The 18,610-nt window shown below is 40.5% G+C and overlaps 2 protein-coding genes across 2 annotated transcripts in view; both read right to left on the minus strand.

Moving 5' to 3' along the window:
• The window catches only part of LOC134821020 (structural maintenance of chromosomes protein 2-like), a 73,915-nt gene that overhangs the window by 321 nt on the left and 54,984 nt on the right, over window positions 1–18,610 (minus strand). The window lies entirely within an intron of this gene.
• LOC134821019 (structural maintenance of chromosomes protein 2-like) lies at window positions 39–14,360 on the minus strand. Its single transcript, XM_063831683.1, has 9 exons — window positions 13,866–14,360; window positions 13,376–13,524; window positions 11,967–12,240; window positions 9,178–9,296; window positions 7,799–9,064; window positions 5,138–5,417; window positions 2,771–2,899; window positions 2,204–2,334; window positions 39–168 (listed from the first exon to the last, which is right to left on the minus strand). Exons 1-9 carry the CDS (start codon window positions 14,358–14,360, stop codon window positions 42–44), a joined length of 2,970 nt encoding a protein of 989 aa, XP_063687753.1. The 3' UTR covers window positions 39–41.

The following is an 18,610-nucleotide window of genomic DNA, read 5'->3' on the forward strand; positions in this document are numbered from 1 at the left end:
CCTCATCAAGTAAGTAGGTTTCACATCAGTCACCATGGTAACTAAACCTTTTGTTTTTTATTTTTCTTAACGAGTGGCTGAATATTCTCTTTCTCAGAAGGAGCAGGTTTTGTGGAGGAATGTTGAGTGTGTCGTGTAACAGCTGATACTCCGTCAACAAACTTCGTCCTGATAGGATGAGTGTCTTATTATAACCAATCAGAGCACTGTATTCACACCACGTGACACAAACCAACCAATCAGAGCACTGTATTCACACCACGTGACACAAACAAACCAATCAGAGCACAGTACTCACATCATGTGACACAAAGTAACCAATCAGAGCACAGTACTCACATCATGTGACACAAACTAACCAATCAGAGCACAGTACTCTCACCATGTGACACAAACTAACCAAACAGAGCACAGTACTCACACCACGTGACACAAACTAACCAATCAGAGCACAGTACTCACACCACGTGACACAAAGTAACCAATCAGAGCACAGTACTCACACCACGTGACACAAAGTAACCAATCCGAGCACAGTACTCACACCATGTGACACAAAGTAACCAATCAGAGCACAGTACTCTCACCATGTGACACAAACTAACCAATCAGAGCACAGTACTCTCACCATGTGACACAAACTAACCAATCAGAGCACAGTACTCACACCACGTGACACAAACGAACCAATCAGAGCACAATACTCACACCACGTGACACAAACTAACCAATCAGAGCACAGTACTCACACCACGTGACACAAACTAACCAACCAGAGCACAGTATTCACACCACGCGACACAAACTAACCAATCAGAGCACAGTACTCACACCACGTGACACAAACTAGCCAACCAGAGCACAGTACTCACACCACGTGACACAAACGAACCAATCAGAGCACAGTACTCACACCACGTGACACAAACTAACCAATCAGAGCACAGTACTCACACCACGCGACACAAACTAACCAATCAGAGCACAGTACTCACACCACGTGACACAAAGTAACCAATCAGAGCACCGTATTCACACCACGTGACACAAAGTAACCAATCAGAGCACAGTATTAACACCACGTGACATAAACTAACCAATCAGAGCACAGTACTCACACCACGTGACACAAACTAACCAATCAGAGCACAGTACTCACACCACGTGACACAAAGTAACCAATCAGAGCACAGTATTCACACCACGTGACACAAAGTAACCAATCAGAGCACAGTACTCACACCACGTGACACAAACTAACCAATCAGAGTACAGTACTCACACCACGTGACACAAACGAACCAATCAGAGCACAGTACTCACACCACGTGACACAAACTAACCAATCAGAGCACAGTACTCACACCACGTGACATAAACTAACCAAACAGAGCACAGTACTCACACCACGTGACACAAACTAACCAATCAGAGCACAGTACTCACACCACGTGACACAAAGTAACCAATCAGAGCACAGTACTCACACCACGTGACACAAAGTAACCAATCCGAGCACAGTACTCACACCACGTGACACAAAGTAATCAATCAGAGCACAGTACTCTCACCATGTGACACAAACTAACCAATCAGAGCACAGTACTCTCACCATGTGACACAAACTAACCAATCAGAGTACAGTACTCACACCACGTGACACAAACGAACCAATCAGAGCACAGTACTCACACCACGTGACACAAACTAACCAATCAGAACACAGTACTCACACCACGTGACACAAACTAACCAACCAGAGCACAGTACTCACACCACGTGACACAAAGTAACCAATCAGAGCACAGTATTCACACCACGTGACACAAACTAACCAATCAGAACACAGTACTCACACCACGTGACACAAACCAACCAATCAGAGCACAGTACTCACACCACGTGACACAAACTAACCAATCAGAGCACAGTACTCACACCACGCGACACAAACTAACCAATCAGAGCACAGTACTCACACCACGTGACACAAAGTAACCAATCAGAGCACCGTATTCACACCACGTGACACAAAGTAACCAATCAGAGCACAGTACTCACACCATGTGACACAAACCAACCAATCAGAGCACAGTATTCACACCACGTGACATAAACTAACCAATCAGAGCCCAGTACTCACACCACGTGACACAAACTAACCAATCAGAGCACAGTATTCACAAAAAAAAATTCAATTTACCTGAAGAGAACGTTAGCATTCTGGAACATGCCATCTTTGAGGGAGACCACGACGAATTGAGAATGTTTGAAGTGAGCCCTCAACATCTGTCCGATGTTCTGAGTGTGGGACAAGTCTAGCGCTGCGTCCACCTGGAGAGAAACACGTGTCAGTATTCCCTAACAGAGGAGTATAATTAGTATAATTAGTATAATTAGTATAACAAGTATAATTAGTATAATTGGGTATAATTAGTATAATTAGTATAATAAGTATAATTAGTATAATTAATATAATTAGTATAATTAATATAATTAGTATAATTAATATAATTAGTATAATTAATATAATTAGTATAATTAATATAATTAGTATAATTAATATAATTAGTATAATTAATATAATTAGTATAATTAGTATAATAAGTATAATTAGTATAATTAGTATAATAAGTATAATTAGTATAATAAGTATAATTAGTATAATTAGTATAATAAGTATAATTAGTATAATTAGTATAATTAGTATAATAAGTATAATAAGTATAATTAGTATAATTAGTATAATTAGTATAATTAGTATAATTACCTCGTCTAGAATGTATAGAGGAGCGGGTTTGAAGAGAAGAAGAGATAAGATAAGAGAGAGGGCCACTAAAGATCTCTGTCCACCGCTCAGTTCGGTTAGTGACTCTTTCCATACCTCACCGAACCCAACCTGCAATTGTAAACTTTTAAAGTAAGGTAGTATAGGTTTACAAAGTAAGATATGTTTACTTAGCAACAATAATAACCTATATAAAGATATAAACATGAGCACTTACCTTGACTTCTAAACCATCAGTAACAGGTCTCCCCTCCAAAGATATAAACATTAGCACTTACCTTGACTTCTAAACCATCAGTAACAAGTCTCCCTCCAAAGAAATAAACATGAGCACTTACCTTGACTTCTAAACCATCAGTAACAGGTCTCCCCTCCAAAGATATAAACATTAGCCCTTACCTTGACTTCTAAACCATCAGTAACAGGTCTCCCCTCCAAAGATATAAACATTAGCACTTACCTTGACTTCTAAACCAACAGTAACAGGTCTCCCCTCCAAAGATATAAACATTAGCACTTACCTTGACTTCTAAACCATCAGTAACAGGTCTCCCCTCCAAAGATATAAACATTAGCACTTACCTTGACTTCTAAACCATCAGTAACAGGTCTCCCCTCCAAAGATATGAACATTAGCACTTACCTTGACTTCTTGACCATCAGTAACAGGTCTCCCCTCCAAAGATATAAACATTAGCACTTACCTTGACTTCTAAACCATCAGTAACAGGACTCCCCTCCAAAGATATAAACATTAGCACTTACCTTGACTTCTAAACCATCAGTAACAGGTCTCCCCTCCAAAGATATAAACATTAGCACTTACCTTGACTTCTAAACCATCAGTAACAGGTCTCCCCTCCAAAGATATAAACATTAGCACTTACCTTGACTTCTAAACCATCAGTAACAGGTCCCCCCTCCAAAGATATAAACATTAGCACTTACCTTGACTTCTAAACCATCAGTAACAGGTCCCCCTCCAAAGATATAAACATTAGCACTTACCTTGACTTCTAAACCATCAGTAACAGGTCTCCCCTCCAAAGATATAAACATTAGCACTTACCTTGACTTCTAAACCATCAGTAACAGGTCTCCCCTCCAAAGATATAAACATTAGCACTTACCTTGACTTCTAAACCATCAGTAACAGGTCTCCCCTCCAAAGATATAAACATTAGCACTTACCTTGACTTCTAAACCATCAGTAACAGGTCTCCCCTCCAAAGATATAAACATTAGCACTTACCTTGACTTCTAAACCATCAGTAACAGGTCCCCCTCCAAAGATATAAACATTAGCACTTACCTTGACTTCTAAACCATCAGTAACAGGTCTCCCCTCCAAAGATATAAACATTAGCACTTACCTTGACTTCTAAACCATCAGTAACAGGTCTCCCCTCCAAAGATATAAACATTAGCACTTACCTTGACTTCTAAACCATCAGTAACAGGTCTCCCCTCCAAAGATATAAACATTAGCACTTACCTTGACTTCTAAACCATCAGTAACAGGTCCCCCCTCCAAAGATATAAACATTAGCACTTACCTTGACTTCTAAACCATCAGTAACAGGTCTCCCCTCCAAAGATATAAACATTAGCACTTACCTTGACTTCTAAACCATCAGTAACAGGTCTCCCCTCCAAAGATATAAACATTAGCACTTACCTTGACTTCTAAACCATCAGTAACAGGTCTCCCCTCCAAAGATATAAACATTAGCACTTACCTTGACTTCTAAACCATCAGTAACAGGTCTCCCCTCCAAAGATATAAACATTAGCACTTACCTTGACTTCTAAACCATCAGTAACAGGTCTCCCCTCCAAAGATATAAACATTAGCACTTACCTTGACTTCTAAACCATCAGTAACAGGTCTCCCCTCCAAAGATATAAACATTAGCACTTACCTTGACTTCTAAACCATCAGTAACAGGTCTCCCCTCCAAAGATATAAACATTAGCACTTACCTTGACTTCTAAACCATCAGTAACAGGTCTCCCCTCCAAAGATATAAACATTAGCACTTACCTTGACTTCTAAACCATCAGTAACAGGTCCCCCCTCCAAAGATATAAACATTAGCACTTACCTTGACTTCTAAACCATCAGTAACAGGTCTCCCCTCCAAAGATATAAACATTAGCACTTACCTTGACTTCTAAACCATCAGTAACAGGTCTCCCCTCCAAAGATATAAACATTAGCACTTACCTTGACTTCTAAACCATCAGTAACAGGTCTCCCCTCCAAAGATATAAACATTAGCACTTACCTTGACTTCTAAACCATCAGTAACAGGTCTCCCCTCCAAAGATATAAACATTAGCACTTACCTTGACTTCTAAACCATCAGTAACAGGTCTCCCCTCCAAAGTCTGCAGTTTAACCCTCGCTCCAGGAAGCAGCGTAGAGAATATAGAGCCGAAATCCTTGTTCACCTGCTCCCAGGCTCTCCTGACTGCTCTGTTCTTCTTCTCGTCCAGCTCCTTGATCACCTTGTTTATCTTGTGCTTGTCGTTAGTCACAATGTCCTTCCTTTTCACCAGGTCGATGTACCGTTTCTCCGCCTCCCCTAGCAGGTGCATTGCTCTCATGTTAGTTACCATGGTTACACTACTAGTTACCATAGTTACACTACTAGTTACCATGGTTACACTACTAGTTACCATAGTTACACTACTAGTTACCATAGTTACACTACTAGTTACCATAGTTACACTACTAGTTACCATAGTTACACTACTAGTTCTCCTAGCAGGTGCATTGTTAGTTACCATGGTTACACCATTAGTTACCATAGTTACACTACTAGTTACCATAGTTACACTACTAGTTACCATGGTTACACTACTAGTTACCATAGTTACACTACTAGTTACCATAGTTACACTACTAGTTACCATAGTTACACTACTAGTTACCATAGTTACACTACTAGTTCTCCTAGCAGGTGCATTGTTAGTTACCATGGTTACACCATTAGTTACCATAGTTACACTACTAGTTACCATAGTTACACTACTAGTTACCATAGTTACACCATTAGTTACCATAGTTACACTACTAGTTACCATAGTTACACTACTAGTTCTCCTAGCAGGTGCATTGTTAGTTACCATGGTTACACCATTAGTTACCATAGTTACACTACTAGTTACCATAGTTACACTACTAGTTACTATAGTTACACTACTAGTTCTCCTAGCAGGTGCATTGCTCTCATGTTAGTTACCATAGTTACACTACTAGTTACCATAGTTACACTACTAGTTCTCCTAGCAGGTGCATTGTTAGTTACCATGGTTACACCATTAGTTACCATAGTTACACTACTAGTTACCATAGTTACACTACTAGTTACTATAGTTACACTACTAGTTCTCCTAGCAGGTGCATTGTTACCATGTTAGTTACCATGGTTACACTACTAGTTACCATAGTTACACTACTAGTTACCATGGTTACACTACTAGTTACCATAGTTACACTACTAGTTACCATAGTTACACTACTAGTTACCATAGTTACACTACTAGTTACCATAGTTACACTACTAGTTCTCCTAGCAGGTGCATTGTTAGTTACCATGGTTACACCATTAGTTACCATAGTTACACTACTAGTTACCATAGTTACACTACTAGTTACCATAGTTACACCATTAGTTACCATAGTTACACTACTAGTTACCATAGTTACACTACTAGTTCTCCTAGCAGGTGCATTGTTAGTTACCATGGTTACACCATTAGTTACCATAGTTACACTACTAGTTACCATAGTTACACTACTAGTTACTATAGTTACACTACTAGTTCTCCTAGCAGGTGCATTGCTCTCATGTTAGTTACCATAGTTACACTACTAGTTACCATAGTTACACTACTAGTTACCATAGTTACACTACTAGTTACCATAGTAACACTACTAGTTACCATAGTAACACTACTAGTTACCATAGTTACACTACTAGTTACCATAGTTACACTACTAGTTACCATAGTTACACTACTAGTTACCATGGTTACACTACTAGTTCTCCTAGCAGGTGCATTGCTCTCATGTTAGTTACCATAGTTACACTACTAGTTACCATAGTTACACTACTAGTTACCATAGTTACACTACTAGTTACCATGGTTACACTACTAGTTACCATAGTTACACTACTAGTTACCATAGTTACACTACTAGTTACCATAGTTACACTACTAGTTACCATGGTTACACTACTAGTTACCATAGTTACACTACTAGTTACCATAGTTACACTACTAGTTACCATAGTTACACTACTAGTTACCATAGTTACACTACTAGTTACCATAGTTACACTTCAAGTTACCATAGTTACACTACTCTCCTAGCAGGTGCATTGCTCTCATGTTAGTTACCATAGTTACACTACTAGTTACCATAGTTACACTACTAGTTACCATAGTTACACTACTAGTTACCATAGTTACACTACTAGTTACCATAGTTACACTACTAGTTACCATAGTTACATTACTAGTTACCATAGTTACACTACTAGTTACCATGGTTACACTACTAGTTACCATAGTTACACTACTAGTTCTCCTAGCAGGTGCATTGCTCTCATGTTAGTTACCATAGTTACACTACTAGTTACCATAGTTACACTACTAGTTACCATAGTTACACTACTAGTTACCATAGTTACACTACTAGTTACCATAGTTACACTACTAGTTCTCCTAGCAGGTGCATTGCTCTCATGTTAGTTACCATAGTTACACTACTAGTTACCATAGTTACACTACTAGTTACCATAGTTACACTACTAGTTACCATAGTTACACTACTAGTTACCATAGTTACACTACTAGTTACCATAGTTACACTACTAGCAGGTGCATTGCTCTCATGTTAGTTACCATAGTTACACTACTAGTTACCATAGTTACACTACTAGTTACCATAGTTACACTACTAGTTACCATTGTTACACTACTAGTTACCATAGTTACTCTACTAGCAGGTGCATTGCTCTCATGTTCACATTCTTGGACAGTTTCTCTTTACTTGCCTTCAGACGCTCCAACTTCTTATCACTTTCTTTCAGGTCCTGTTTCTCAAAGTCGTAGGCAGTGTCCCTCTGTCCGAAGTACTGTTTTTCAGAAGCAATCCACTCATAGTTGTTGAGGTAATACTGGACCTGCTGCTTTGCTTCGCTCGCTTCCTTGTTCAGTTTACTCAGCTTGTGAGTCAGCTCCTTCAGCTTTATCCCGCAGCTACTTATCAGCTTCTCCGCTGCTTTCTGCTCCTTCACAAAGTTCTCTATCTCAGCAGAACACTGTTGTATCAGTTCACGCTGAGCCCCAAGTTCAGCAGCCAGTGCCTCCCTCACCGCCGCGCACTCAGTCAGCTTTAACTGGGCTCCCTCCACAAGCTCCTGAGCAGCAGCTATAGCCTCCTCGCACTTAGGCAGCTGCTCTCGCAGACCCTCCAACTCCTTAGCTAGCTCACTGCTCACCTCCAACTCTAGTTCTTTCAACTTGTTCACCTTTGCTTTCGCCTCCTTCGAACACTTGCTCAATTTACTCTTTGCGTCTAATATCCTCTTCTCCGACTTCTTCAGTTCTTTCTCTTGTTCAGATTTGAAGTTCTTCATCTTAGCTTCCACTTCCGCGCACTTCTTTAAGAGACTCTTTTCTTTGTCGTTAAAATTATCCACAATTTCCTTTTGCTTTGCCAGTTCCTCCTTAGTCCTCCTCAACTCCTCTATGTCCTTGTAATGAGAGGTCTGCTTCAATCTTTCTTCTAATAAATCACGCTCGTGCTTCTTCAGCCTCAGCTGACCTGTCAGTTCCTCCCACTCGTGGACAACTCTTTCCATTTTACTCAACTCTCCCTCTACCTGTCTGTACTGCTCTTTGTACTGAGTGAGATCAGATCTGGACTGTTTGCAGGCAGAGAGTTCTTTAAGAACACATCTAGAAGTGTTCCTGGACCCTCCCGTTAGAGTACCTGCCGGATCGTATACATCTCCCTCCAGAGTAATAACCTTCCTCTTCACTGACTTGTCGAATGCTACTTTCTTAGCTTGCTCCTTAGTTTTACAGATGAGAACCCCTCCAAAACAGAACTTCATGGCCGGTTCCACCTGTTTATCAAATTGGATGACGTCCAGAGCTAGGTGACAGTTGTCCCCACCGACCAGTCTCTTGGCACTGTTAACCACCTCCCTGTCTATAACATTGCTGCGGATCTTGTTGAGGGGTATCATGACGTACCTGCGGGGTTACCATAGTTACACTACTAGTTACTATAGTTACACTACTAGTTACCATAGTTACACTACTAGTTACCATAACTTTACACTACTAGTTACAATATCATGACGTACCTTCTGCGGAGTTGGCCGTGTTTGATGAGCAGAGCACTGGTGTCCTCGTTGTCTGTCACCACGTTATACAACCTCCCCCCAGCGGCAACCTCTAGAGCCATCGCGTACTGGTTATCAGGTTATCCTCCTCCTCCTCCTCCTCCTCCTCCTCCTCCTCCTCCTCCTCCTCCTCCTCCTCCTCCTCCTCCTCCTCCTCCTCCTCCTCCTCCTCCTCCTCCTCCTCCTCCTCCTCCTCCTCCTCCTCCTCCTCCTCCTCCTCCTCCTCCTCCTCCTCCTCCTCCTCCTCCTCCTCCTCCTCCTCCTCCTCCTCCTCCTCCTCCTCCTCCTCCTCCTCCTCCTCCTCCTCCTCCTCCTCCTCCTCCTCCTCCTCCTCCTCCTCCTCCTCCTCCTCCTCCTCCTCCTCCTCCTCCTCCTCCTCCTCCTCCTCCTCCTCCTCCTCCTCCTCCTCCTCCTCCTCCTCCTCCTCCTCCTCCTCCTCCTCCTCCTCCTCCTCCTCCTCCTCCTCCTCCTCCTCCTCCTCCTCCTCCTCCTCCTCCTCCTCTCCTCCTCCTCCTCCTCCTCCTCCTCCTCCTCCTCCTCCTCCTCCTCCTCCTCCTCCTCCTCCTCCTCCTCCTCCTCCTCCTCCTCCTCCTCCTCCTCCTCCTCCTCCTCCTCCTCCTCCTCCTCCTCCTCCTCCTCCTCCTCCTCCTCCTCCTCCTCCTCCTCCTCCTCCTCCTCCTCCTCCTCCTCCTCCTCCTCCTCCTCCTCCTCCTCCTCCTTACTATTTTATTTTGAGTAATAAGATCGTGATAGTGTCTTGGTAGCTAAATCTAATTTGCACCGTAATTATAAATTTTTACAAAATAATATCCGAAAACTTTGTCGGTTCATTAGATCATTGATCTCGAGCAAAATAAATCCAATTACACATATTATAAAGCAGATCAAGGTCGCCGCAATTTATCGAAGACCGGAATTTTTCAAACAACTCTACAACTCAAAAGCTGTCAACTTTCGTCTGAAGACGAAATTGTCACGCGTATTATATTAACCAATCAGAGCACAGTATTCACACCACGCGTATTAAATTAACCTAAGTACATATTTGGAGGAGATTCTCAAAGACTGGAACCTCCAAGTAAGTTATTTTAAAACTGGACTCAGTACCTTCTACCTGGCGAAAAAAATCCGATAAAGACACAAACGGACAGCCATCAGCTAATAACGAACCATGGCGAAGTAATAAGTCACTAGGTTCCTTACTGTGTACTGAGAAGGACATTCAAAGAAGGAGAATCCTAGCTGAGATTGCTTTTAAGAACTTTGAAAAAGTATGGTTGTCCGGTAAGAAAATTTCCTTTGAAAGAAAGCTGAGGTTTTATGATGCTCAAGTTGTATCTGTATTGATTTATAACTCAAATAGTTGGAGTCCTAAGAAAGCAACCATGGAGAAAATGGACACACTTCATCGTAGACACCTCAGGTCCACTTTAAACATCAAATGGCCTAAAGGTATGATCAGCAACAAAGCATTGTATGTAAGGTGCAAAGTCGAAAAGTTATCCAAGCGTATCGAACACCAGCGGTGGAAGATGTTTGGACACATTCTCAGGAGTATGCAGAACACCCCAGCCCAAAGGCCTTCTCTTTTGCTATTGAATCAGATAATTTATTCATTGGAAGATTGGGGAGACCTAGAATGAACTTTTTATCTGTTTTAAGAAGTGAAATAAGTAGTAGAAATTTGCAAATGGACAACTTGCATGATTTGAACAAAATTGGAGATATAGCTGCATGCAACAGATGTTGGGAAAATCTGTTTCAAGGGTACAGTTTACCGCATTAAGGTATTTTTAAGAATCATTTTTGACGGTAAGATCCTGTTTTATAATATAATAATAATAATAACATATTTGGAGGAGAGCTGACATAATATGAACAGTCACCAACTTAGGGAGATTTAGCGCGTTCGTTATGCGATATAATGATCTAATGTTGAAGGAACTATTCTGTTGTTGTTCTATTCTGGAATGTGAATGATGTAAACAAAGCCCGGTTATTAGTGTGTGTGTAATTATATTCTCATCTCGAGGTCTCGGTGTTGCGTGCGGTTCTAGCCTTTGTCATTTGAACAGCTTAAATTTGCCGTTACTTAGTCACTGATATTGCCGTCTAAGTAATTTCATAATATCTTAAGATAATTTCTTAATTTGTTAAATAGTTTCTTAATAAGTTTAACGTTAGATGATATCAGTATTAGTTAACATATGACTTACTTGACTTACTTGACTTAAGGCGGGTAGTATTCCCGAGATCCATTGACAACAGTTCTCCACAGCTTTCTGTCCTCCATCAGTCTAGCTATCTCATCTACTGATTTCAGCCCAGTATCTGCTTTTAGGTTATCTAGTAGTGTTAGGTAAGGTCGCCCCCTGTTAGTATGCCCATGACTCGGCTTCCAGAGGATCAGTTTGTTCAGTGTCAGCTCCGGATGTCGGTGAGCATGACCTGCAAATCTGAGCCTTCGTTGGGTTATCTTGGAGCTGACTTTAGGAAGATCACCGTACAGACTGTGGTTGCTGACATGGTCTCGATATTGATTGATGTTAAGGGCCATTCTTAACATTCGTGTATAGCAACCATCAACCATCTTCTCCAGCCTTTTCGTCATAGTCCAAGTCTCAGAACCGTATAGAAGCACCGACTCGACTAGTGCTGTGAACACTCTGGTCTTGATAGACTTTCTAAGGTTAGATTTCCAAAGTTTTTTTGAGAGTGTGGCATGCTCCCCATGCTCTTCCTTTCCTAACCCTGATATCACTCTCACTGTCTCTGATTCTAGAACCAAGATAGGCAAAGTCTTCCACGTGCTCTATTGAGTTGTTACCCAGGGACTTGATGGTATCAGGGTTCTCGATGTTCTGAGAAATGAATTTGGTTTTCCCTTCATTCATTTTAAGTCCCACTGTAGCAGCAACTCTTTCTACCTCTAGCATCAGCATCTCTGCCTCCTTTACAGTATCTGCTATCAGAGCAATGTCATCTGCAAAACCAGTGTCTGTTATCTTCTCCGCCTTGACTCTCCTACTCCGATAAGGCTTAATGGTAAATCCTATTTCAGGATGCTTGCTTAAGGCTTGTCTCATGCAATAGTCAAGGGCTATTAATAGAGTATCTGGTCAAAACCTGGCACAACTTAGCGAGTTAACGAGGTTTGGGATGTTATTTGTGCTCCTTAGGGTCTCTACTTCAAAAAAAATTTGGGTGGATAATTTTTTATGTGTGTTTAAACCCGTGACCACGCCCTTTTTAGAGCGTGGGAAAAATTTGACCAAAATGATTGAAATTTGCCTATATAATTTGATGAAGGTTTCTAAATGGCTTTTTATAATAATATCAGTATAACTAGAATACAAACATGGTAAAATAATATAAATCAAACTCAAGTGACGCCTTAACCACGCCCATTTACGCCATTTTTGGCGCAAAATGTTTAAATTTTAAATTTTGTTGTAGCATCATGACGTGGGGTATCAAACTTTAAGTTTATTGACTCGAGAAGATGATTAATAATGAAATTTTGCTCCCCAGAGGCTCTCTTAAGTGAGTAATCTGTTCAAATAACTAATAAGACTCGGCATTATAACGCAAATTATCATTAGAAAGAAGTCTAAATCAAGAAAAAAATCGGAAACTTTCAATTAAATTCATCTATTCTTACAATTGACACAAAGACAATAGTCAGTACATTTCAATTGTCCTTCTGCTTTGAAGCATGAACAAACTTTCTTTTGACAACCTGTTTTGCACTTGCAAGTTTTAAACAGGTCGTCAGGTAGCAAGTTTAAGTTCTTGCAAGGGAACAGTTCGCCTTCGATATCTACCCAACCAAAATCTTTTGGTTGCAGGTGGGTATAATCCATCGCTAAAAGATCACTGCATACCTTGTACAGAAACCACCATCGTTTGATATGTCCTTCTATGATAGAGTGCGAAGTAGGTTCTAATTCCAGAACTGAGCTGGTCTTCTTCCATGTAAGAACCCTGAGCTCATCAAAGGTTTTGGCTAGACACGTGCTCCTACAACTTGCAGCAACCTGCACTAAGTACTGCTCAGCTTCTTGGATTTGCTCGTCATCCAGGGTAAACTTCTCCCCAAACTCTTTCAATGCAACCTCAGGGTTGGCATTAAGGCTGCTCTTCTTTGTCCCTATCTTACTTAGGTAGTCCGCCCCCGTCCCCAAGTGGGCCTTCAGTAGAGTCTTGCAGAATTGTTCCCCCAGGTTCAAATACATTGTATGTATAGGAAACATCTTTTTGTTGCTCCCTCGGCCCTTCTGGAGATACAGTTTGTGTAGTCCTTGTCGACTGAAATGTTTGAAGTAGAACAGCAAAAGTATCAAGACATCAGTATCATCAGAAATTACAGTGACAGAAGACCGTGAACAGTTGATGACATCCCATTGAATGTGTGGAATTAACCTCATATCTGCCTCTTCAAATGGTAGTTGAAGTTCGCATATTTCAGCAATATCCATAGCGCTGTTCAGATGTTGAGCTGGAATTGAATCTTCTCCATCTACAGTGCCGCTAACTATCAATTGTCTATTTACTCTCTTGGCCAAATGAAGCAAATATGACTTGGCAAAACATTGAAACTTTACCTTGTTCTCACTTAGTGGCCAAAACTTCCCCATTTGTTCTGGTACCTTTGTGTTTTCGTTGATCATGGCAACTCTGATCACACCCTTAGCCTCAGCAAGCCTTATTCGTCGTTCACCACTCTTTAGAGATAAGTCAAGATAGCTATCAAATATGATATGAATCAACTCGGCAGTAGGGTTGTTCTTCAAAATTCTTGCAAAAGCTTCAGCAATCATGGAACCGAATGTCCAAGAGACATGCTTCCAGGTTAGATTAAAACAAAGTGGCGCGGAAGGCTCTTGAACTGCCTTGTCAAGACTCTGGCCTCTGATGTAAGACATAAAGTCAATAACAACAGCATTGTTTTCACCTGGAAGGTAGTTGTAATCGTCTTCTGTTAGCTTTGCACGGCTTTCAACTTCTCCGCACATTTCATGTTTTCTGGGCTTCTCCATAAGCAGGCCATCAAACAGAGGACTATACCTTGTAAGATCGTACTGTAATACTTCATGTAGATCACCTTTCTTTTCTTTGGCTATGTTCAAAGTTTTAATTGCCATCCTTGAAGACTTTTCATTCTTTTTGACTGCTTTTGAACTGTCGTCAAATTTAACTGATGGTACGTGATCAATGGGTAAGAGATTGTGCTTTGTGATCTTATCTGACAGGAGCCTGGTCTTATCAACATAAACGAGCTTGTGAAATTCATTATATTTTTCTTCCGCTTGTTCGAAGAATTGGCAATGTTGATCAGCGATATATTCATCTGCATAAACTTGCGTAACAATGTTTTTAACTTGACCAAGATTTCCTTGGAGGAAAGGATTACCCTGTAAGCTGATGTATTCCGCAAGATTTTGAGTATGTCCATTAATCTCTTTAGTTTTTGATGGACGAAGATGATGATGAACTTGCATTTCAGAGTTGCCTAACTGATTGGAGTTCGTTATCTCTCTATATGCGTTTGTTATTGCGAGCTCTTCGTGGTATATCAGGCACCACTCCGCAACATAATCAGCTGATTTAGTGTTGCCAATTATCCCATGAGAACTCTTGGCACTCTTGTTGATAGTCTGCTCAAGAGCTAGGTCAGGGGATACCGCATTAAAAGACCCAGGTGTTCTCTTAACAACGAAATTTCTTTTTATGAATGAATCATAAAGTTCAGGGTGAGTTATCTTTGCCCTTTTTAGGAGCTCAAGATGAAAAGATCCGTAGCGTAAATAATTCAAAGCATCACAGCCCAAAAAAATTGGAAGGAGGCGTTCCAAAGTTTTCATGTTAAGGAAGAAGTCTCCATCTCTCTCAGAACGCACAAAATCTTTAATCGTGTCTATGATTTTCACAAAGTTGAGCCAAAATCTACATTGTGATGATTTTTCACTACATTTGATTGAGAACGCTTCAATATCGTCCATTAGTCGTTTCACCTCTTTACATGTTTGCAGTTCAGAAATTAAAGTCGTCGATTCAGTTTTACTGTTTTGTACAAGAGCACATTGCAGCTGGTCAAGTTTCTTTATTGCTATTGAGTAGTTGTTCATAGAATTCTCTTTCCAGAAAGCTTCCATTTTGAGTTTGGTAAGTGCATCACCTAACATCATCAAACCATCAAATGAACGATAATAATGTGAGCCACTCATTACTGCTTCGACAGTTTTCGGTCCAAATATGTTGCACTCAATGTAAGCATCTTCTACCCCAGAGCCCCGAACGAACTTACCAGCACAGCGTAATGCAGACTTTGTCAAATGAAAACCGCCGAGGAGAGGAAATATTCGCTCAAAGACGTCAGGTTGTTGAAGATAAATCTTCGTCACTAGGTGATAAACTCCTTCATCGCATGTAACAGGCAGTGTTTTCTGTTTCAACAGTGCTGCAATACTAGCACAGTTCTGCAAAAGGCTGTACACTGTCTCTATTTTGGTAATGGGGTGTGGAAAGATGGGAAGGTATCCAACCGTTTTCAGCGGTACATCATTGATAGTTGATGTAAGGACTTCACAACCGGCCCAAGTTGGTATATGTGCGAGTTGCTGAGTTTCTGGGAGTGGAGTTGATATGTTCCTTGTAAGATTAAGTACCTTCTCTTTTCTCTCATCAGGTTCGTATTGAAATCTTTCTGATTTGAAGTTTGATGGTAAAGGTTGCTCCTTGCTTCTGAGGTAAAATGGCAGCAATTTCTGGAACGGCAACTTTGATATGTACTTCCTGCCTGATACTACAAAATCTGTAAGGTGGGAAACTCTGCCTTTGGTAGGAGGGCGGTAGTTTCTTTGACTGAACGGTACATTTTGATACATGACCAAGACACTGTCGTGGGTTTCGTTCTTTCAGTTATCGATGATTGGTCATTATGGTCAAAATTATCTATCCCCACACTTGTTTCCTGATTCTCATCGAAATTACTCGGCAGCGAGACTTTCATAAGTAAGTACTTGGTCATGATAAATAGCCCTAACAGCGCTCTCAGCCTCAAAAGTTCTGGATAGCTAATGCAGAATCCCAGGTGGTTGGATGCTGTGATAAGTTCCCTACTGTGACTTTTGTGGTAAATTGCATGAGCTTGCATGATATGCAAAGGTGTTCTTATTGTCCCATTATTTGCCATATGATGCATAACCTGAAAGAGAGAGTTTGCTTTGAGAATCTTTTTCGGACTATTTGTTAAAACTGATCCAGTTTCCTCGTTTCCATCTTCTGTTTCATCGTCAGTTTCTGATATTGTATCTGTTGCCACACTCTTCTGGTACTTGAGGAATGTTGCCTTGCTGATATTAAGCAAACCCCCCAAAAATCCATTACGGACTCCGGCATTCTTGTTCCCTCAGAGCAGTCTGCAAATCTACAGCATCGCAAAATCTGTCTTCAAGCCCAAAAGTCATTCCTCTCAACTTTCTTCGTAAAATACTTCCTGCAGATTTCACTTCGTTTAGGACTTGCAGCTTTTGGATCATCGAGGCAGCATCTTTGAGGAGGAAAACACGACTTCGAGTCGCTTTTCCTGTAGGGTTTACAGAATGACACTTGGTCACAAAATTTGTCAACAATAAATTTTTTAATCTTGTGGTTGTAGAACTTGCTGTCTGGGTGTTTCTGCAGACAGGAAATCCCGGATACTTGAAACTGGCAGTCCATATTCTCTGTCAATTAGTTCTTCAATCATCGGAGTTACTTGATTTTCGTATATTTTCGTTGTTGATGGAGAATCAGATGAGATGTAAGTGATTTCACAATGTTTGTGAGCATAGCAATATGATTTCACGCACTCTCTCTCTTCGTCAAATTTATCTCGAATTTTGTTAATTAGTTCATCGTCGTAGTTATTAACACTTTTAGCAATTAGTGCTTTAATCTGTTCAACGGTCAAGAGATTACGGGATTTATCAACAGGTTCCGAACATAAAAGGCATTTCGAAAGCAATCTTTGATAGCGGGATAAAAGTGAAGCCAAGCAGTTTTTGTGATAATAGAGATCCTGTGCGATCAGACGTTCGACTGAGTCTATATCAGCTAGCCTCACCGCTGCACTTTCATCTTTGAGATGTTTTACAGCCACCAGTACCTGTTTTGCCCTGTCCACTTCACAAATTCTGTACTTTTCTCTGATTCTTTTACCATTTATTATAACCTCTACGGAGTCACACCTGAAGCATCCGATAGAATTTAAAACATCCCCTTTCGTCTTCATCTCAGAACCTGAAAAAAGGCATATTATAATAATCATTTGATGGTCTATTGTTTTTTCTTAGGTACTGGTGAAAGATTTAGTATTCCATAATATGTATTTTGTGCAGCATCATAAAATGTTGAAGAACAGTAAAAATTTAACATCAAAACATAAACACGAATTGTAAGGATAGAATTAAAAAACAATCAAGCTTATTAATCAATTATTTGATTGATTATCAGATAAGGTTTTCAACAAGCGATCTTTTCATGACAGATTGGATGTTCATACTTGGAGTATGCCTATTGGAAGGGTTTTGCTCCGCGTATTCCGTTCTGTTGTGCTGGTTACTCTTAGTCTCAGTCGACTGTTCACTCTTAAATTGTTTCATATGTCAGCAAACATAATATGGGGCAGAATTTGACGGGGCTATTAGACGTTGTATTCCCTGTATTAAAATATAAAAAGATAAGACGTTGTGTTCTAGGCAAAGGATCGAAAATTTAACTAACTTCTTTGCTCCCATCTTCCTCCCGTGCACGTTTTCTCTCTTTGATGCATCCAAAGTTTTCTTGTGTACATAGTCCTTGTAGCACCGATTCAATTTCGCGTGATACTTGAATCCATTTGGTAGCAATGCAATACGTCCTAATATTTTTCTATCCGCTCGTGTTTCGGCAGCCTAGCAAAATGGGATAAATCGAGTGCAAATTCCATGCTGTGATACCTCAGGAGGTATTGTGAAGAAAATAATGAAAAGTTAACAATACCACGCAATGTTGAAATATTGTTGTAATAATTGTGATGACTTGATTACCTGCAATACTTTGGTCCTGCCATTGTCACTACCACTAAGTCTGGACAGTGTTGACTGGTGTCTAAGCAAAAGATACAGTGTTTTTCTGGATCGTAGGCCGATTCTTTAGATAGTTTAAGAGATATTGATCCGGAAGGTTTTGACCCTCCAGCCTCTGAATCATGACCACCACCTCCAATGCAGCTCATAAAATTAAATAGTTTGCAAAAAACTGAACAAATTTGCAGCAAAGAATTGAAATATAATATTTTATCGATTTGAGGGTTTTAGCTGTGAACAGCATTTTAACAGCTTTAAGTCGTTAATAGCATTACAATTCAATG

Source organism: Bolinopsis microptera, chromosome 9, assembly GCF_026151205.1.
Source record: "Bolinopsis microptera isolate Bmic1 chromosome 9, MBARI_Bmic_1.0, whole genome shotgun sequence".
Classification (NCBI taxonomy): Eukaryota; Metazoa; Ctenophora; class Tentaculata; order Lobata; family Bolinopsidae; genus Bolinopsis; species Bolinopsis microptera.

Bases quoted from the DNA above. Each gene is read 5' to 3' on its own strand.
- LOC134821019 (XM_063831683.1), bottom strand. From the start codon at position 14,360: ATGGCAATTAAAACTTTGAACATAGCCAAAGAAAAGAAAGGTGATCTA. The intron at 5,418-7,798 runs GTAACTATGGTA...GGTAACTAGTAG, and splicing joins GCAATGCACCTGCTAGTAGA to TGTAACCATGGTAACTAACA. The intron at 169-2,203 runs GTAAATTGAATT...TCATCCTATCAG, and splicing joins AATGCTAACGTTCTCTTCAG to GACGAAGTTTGTTGACGGAG.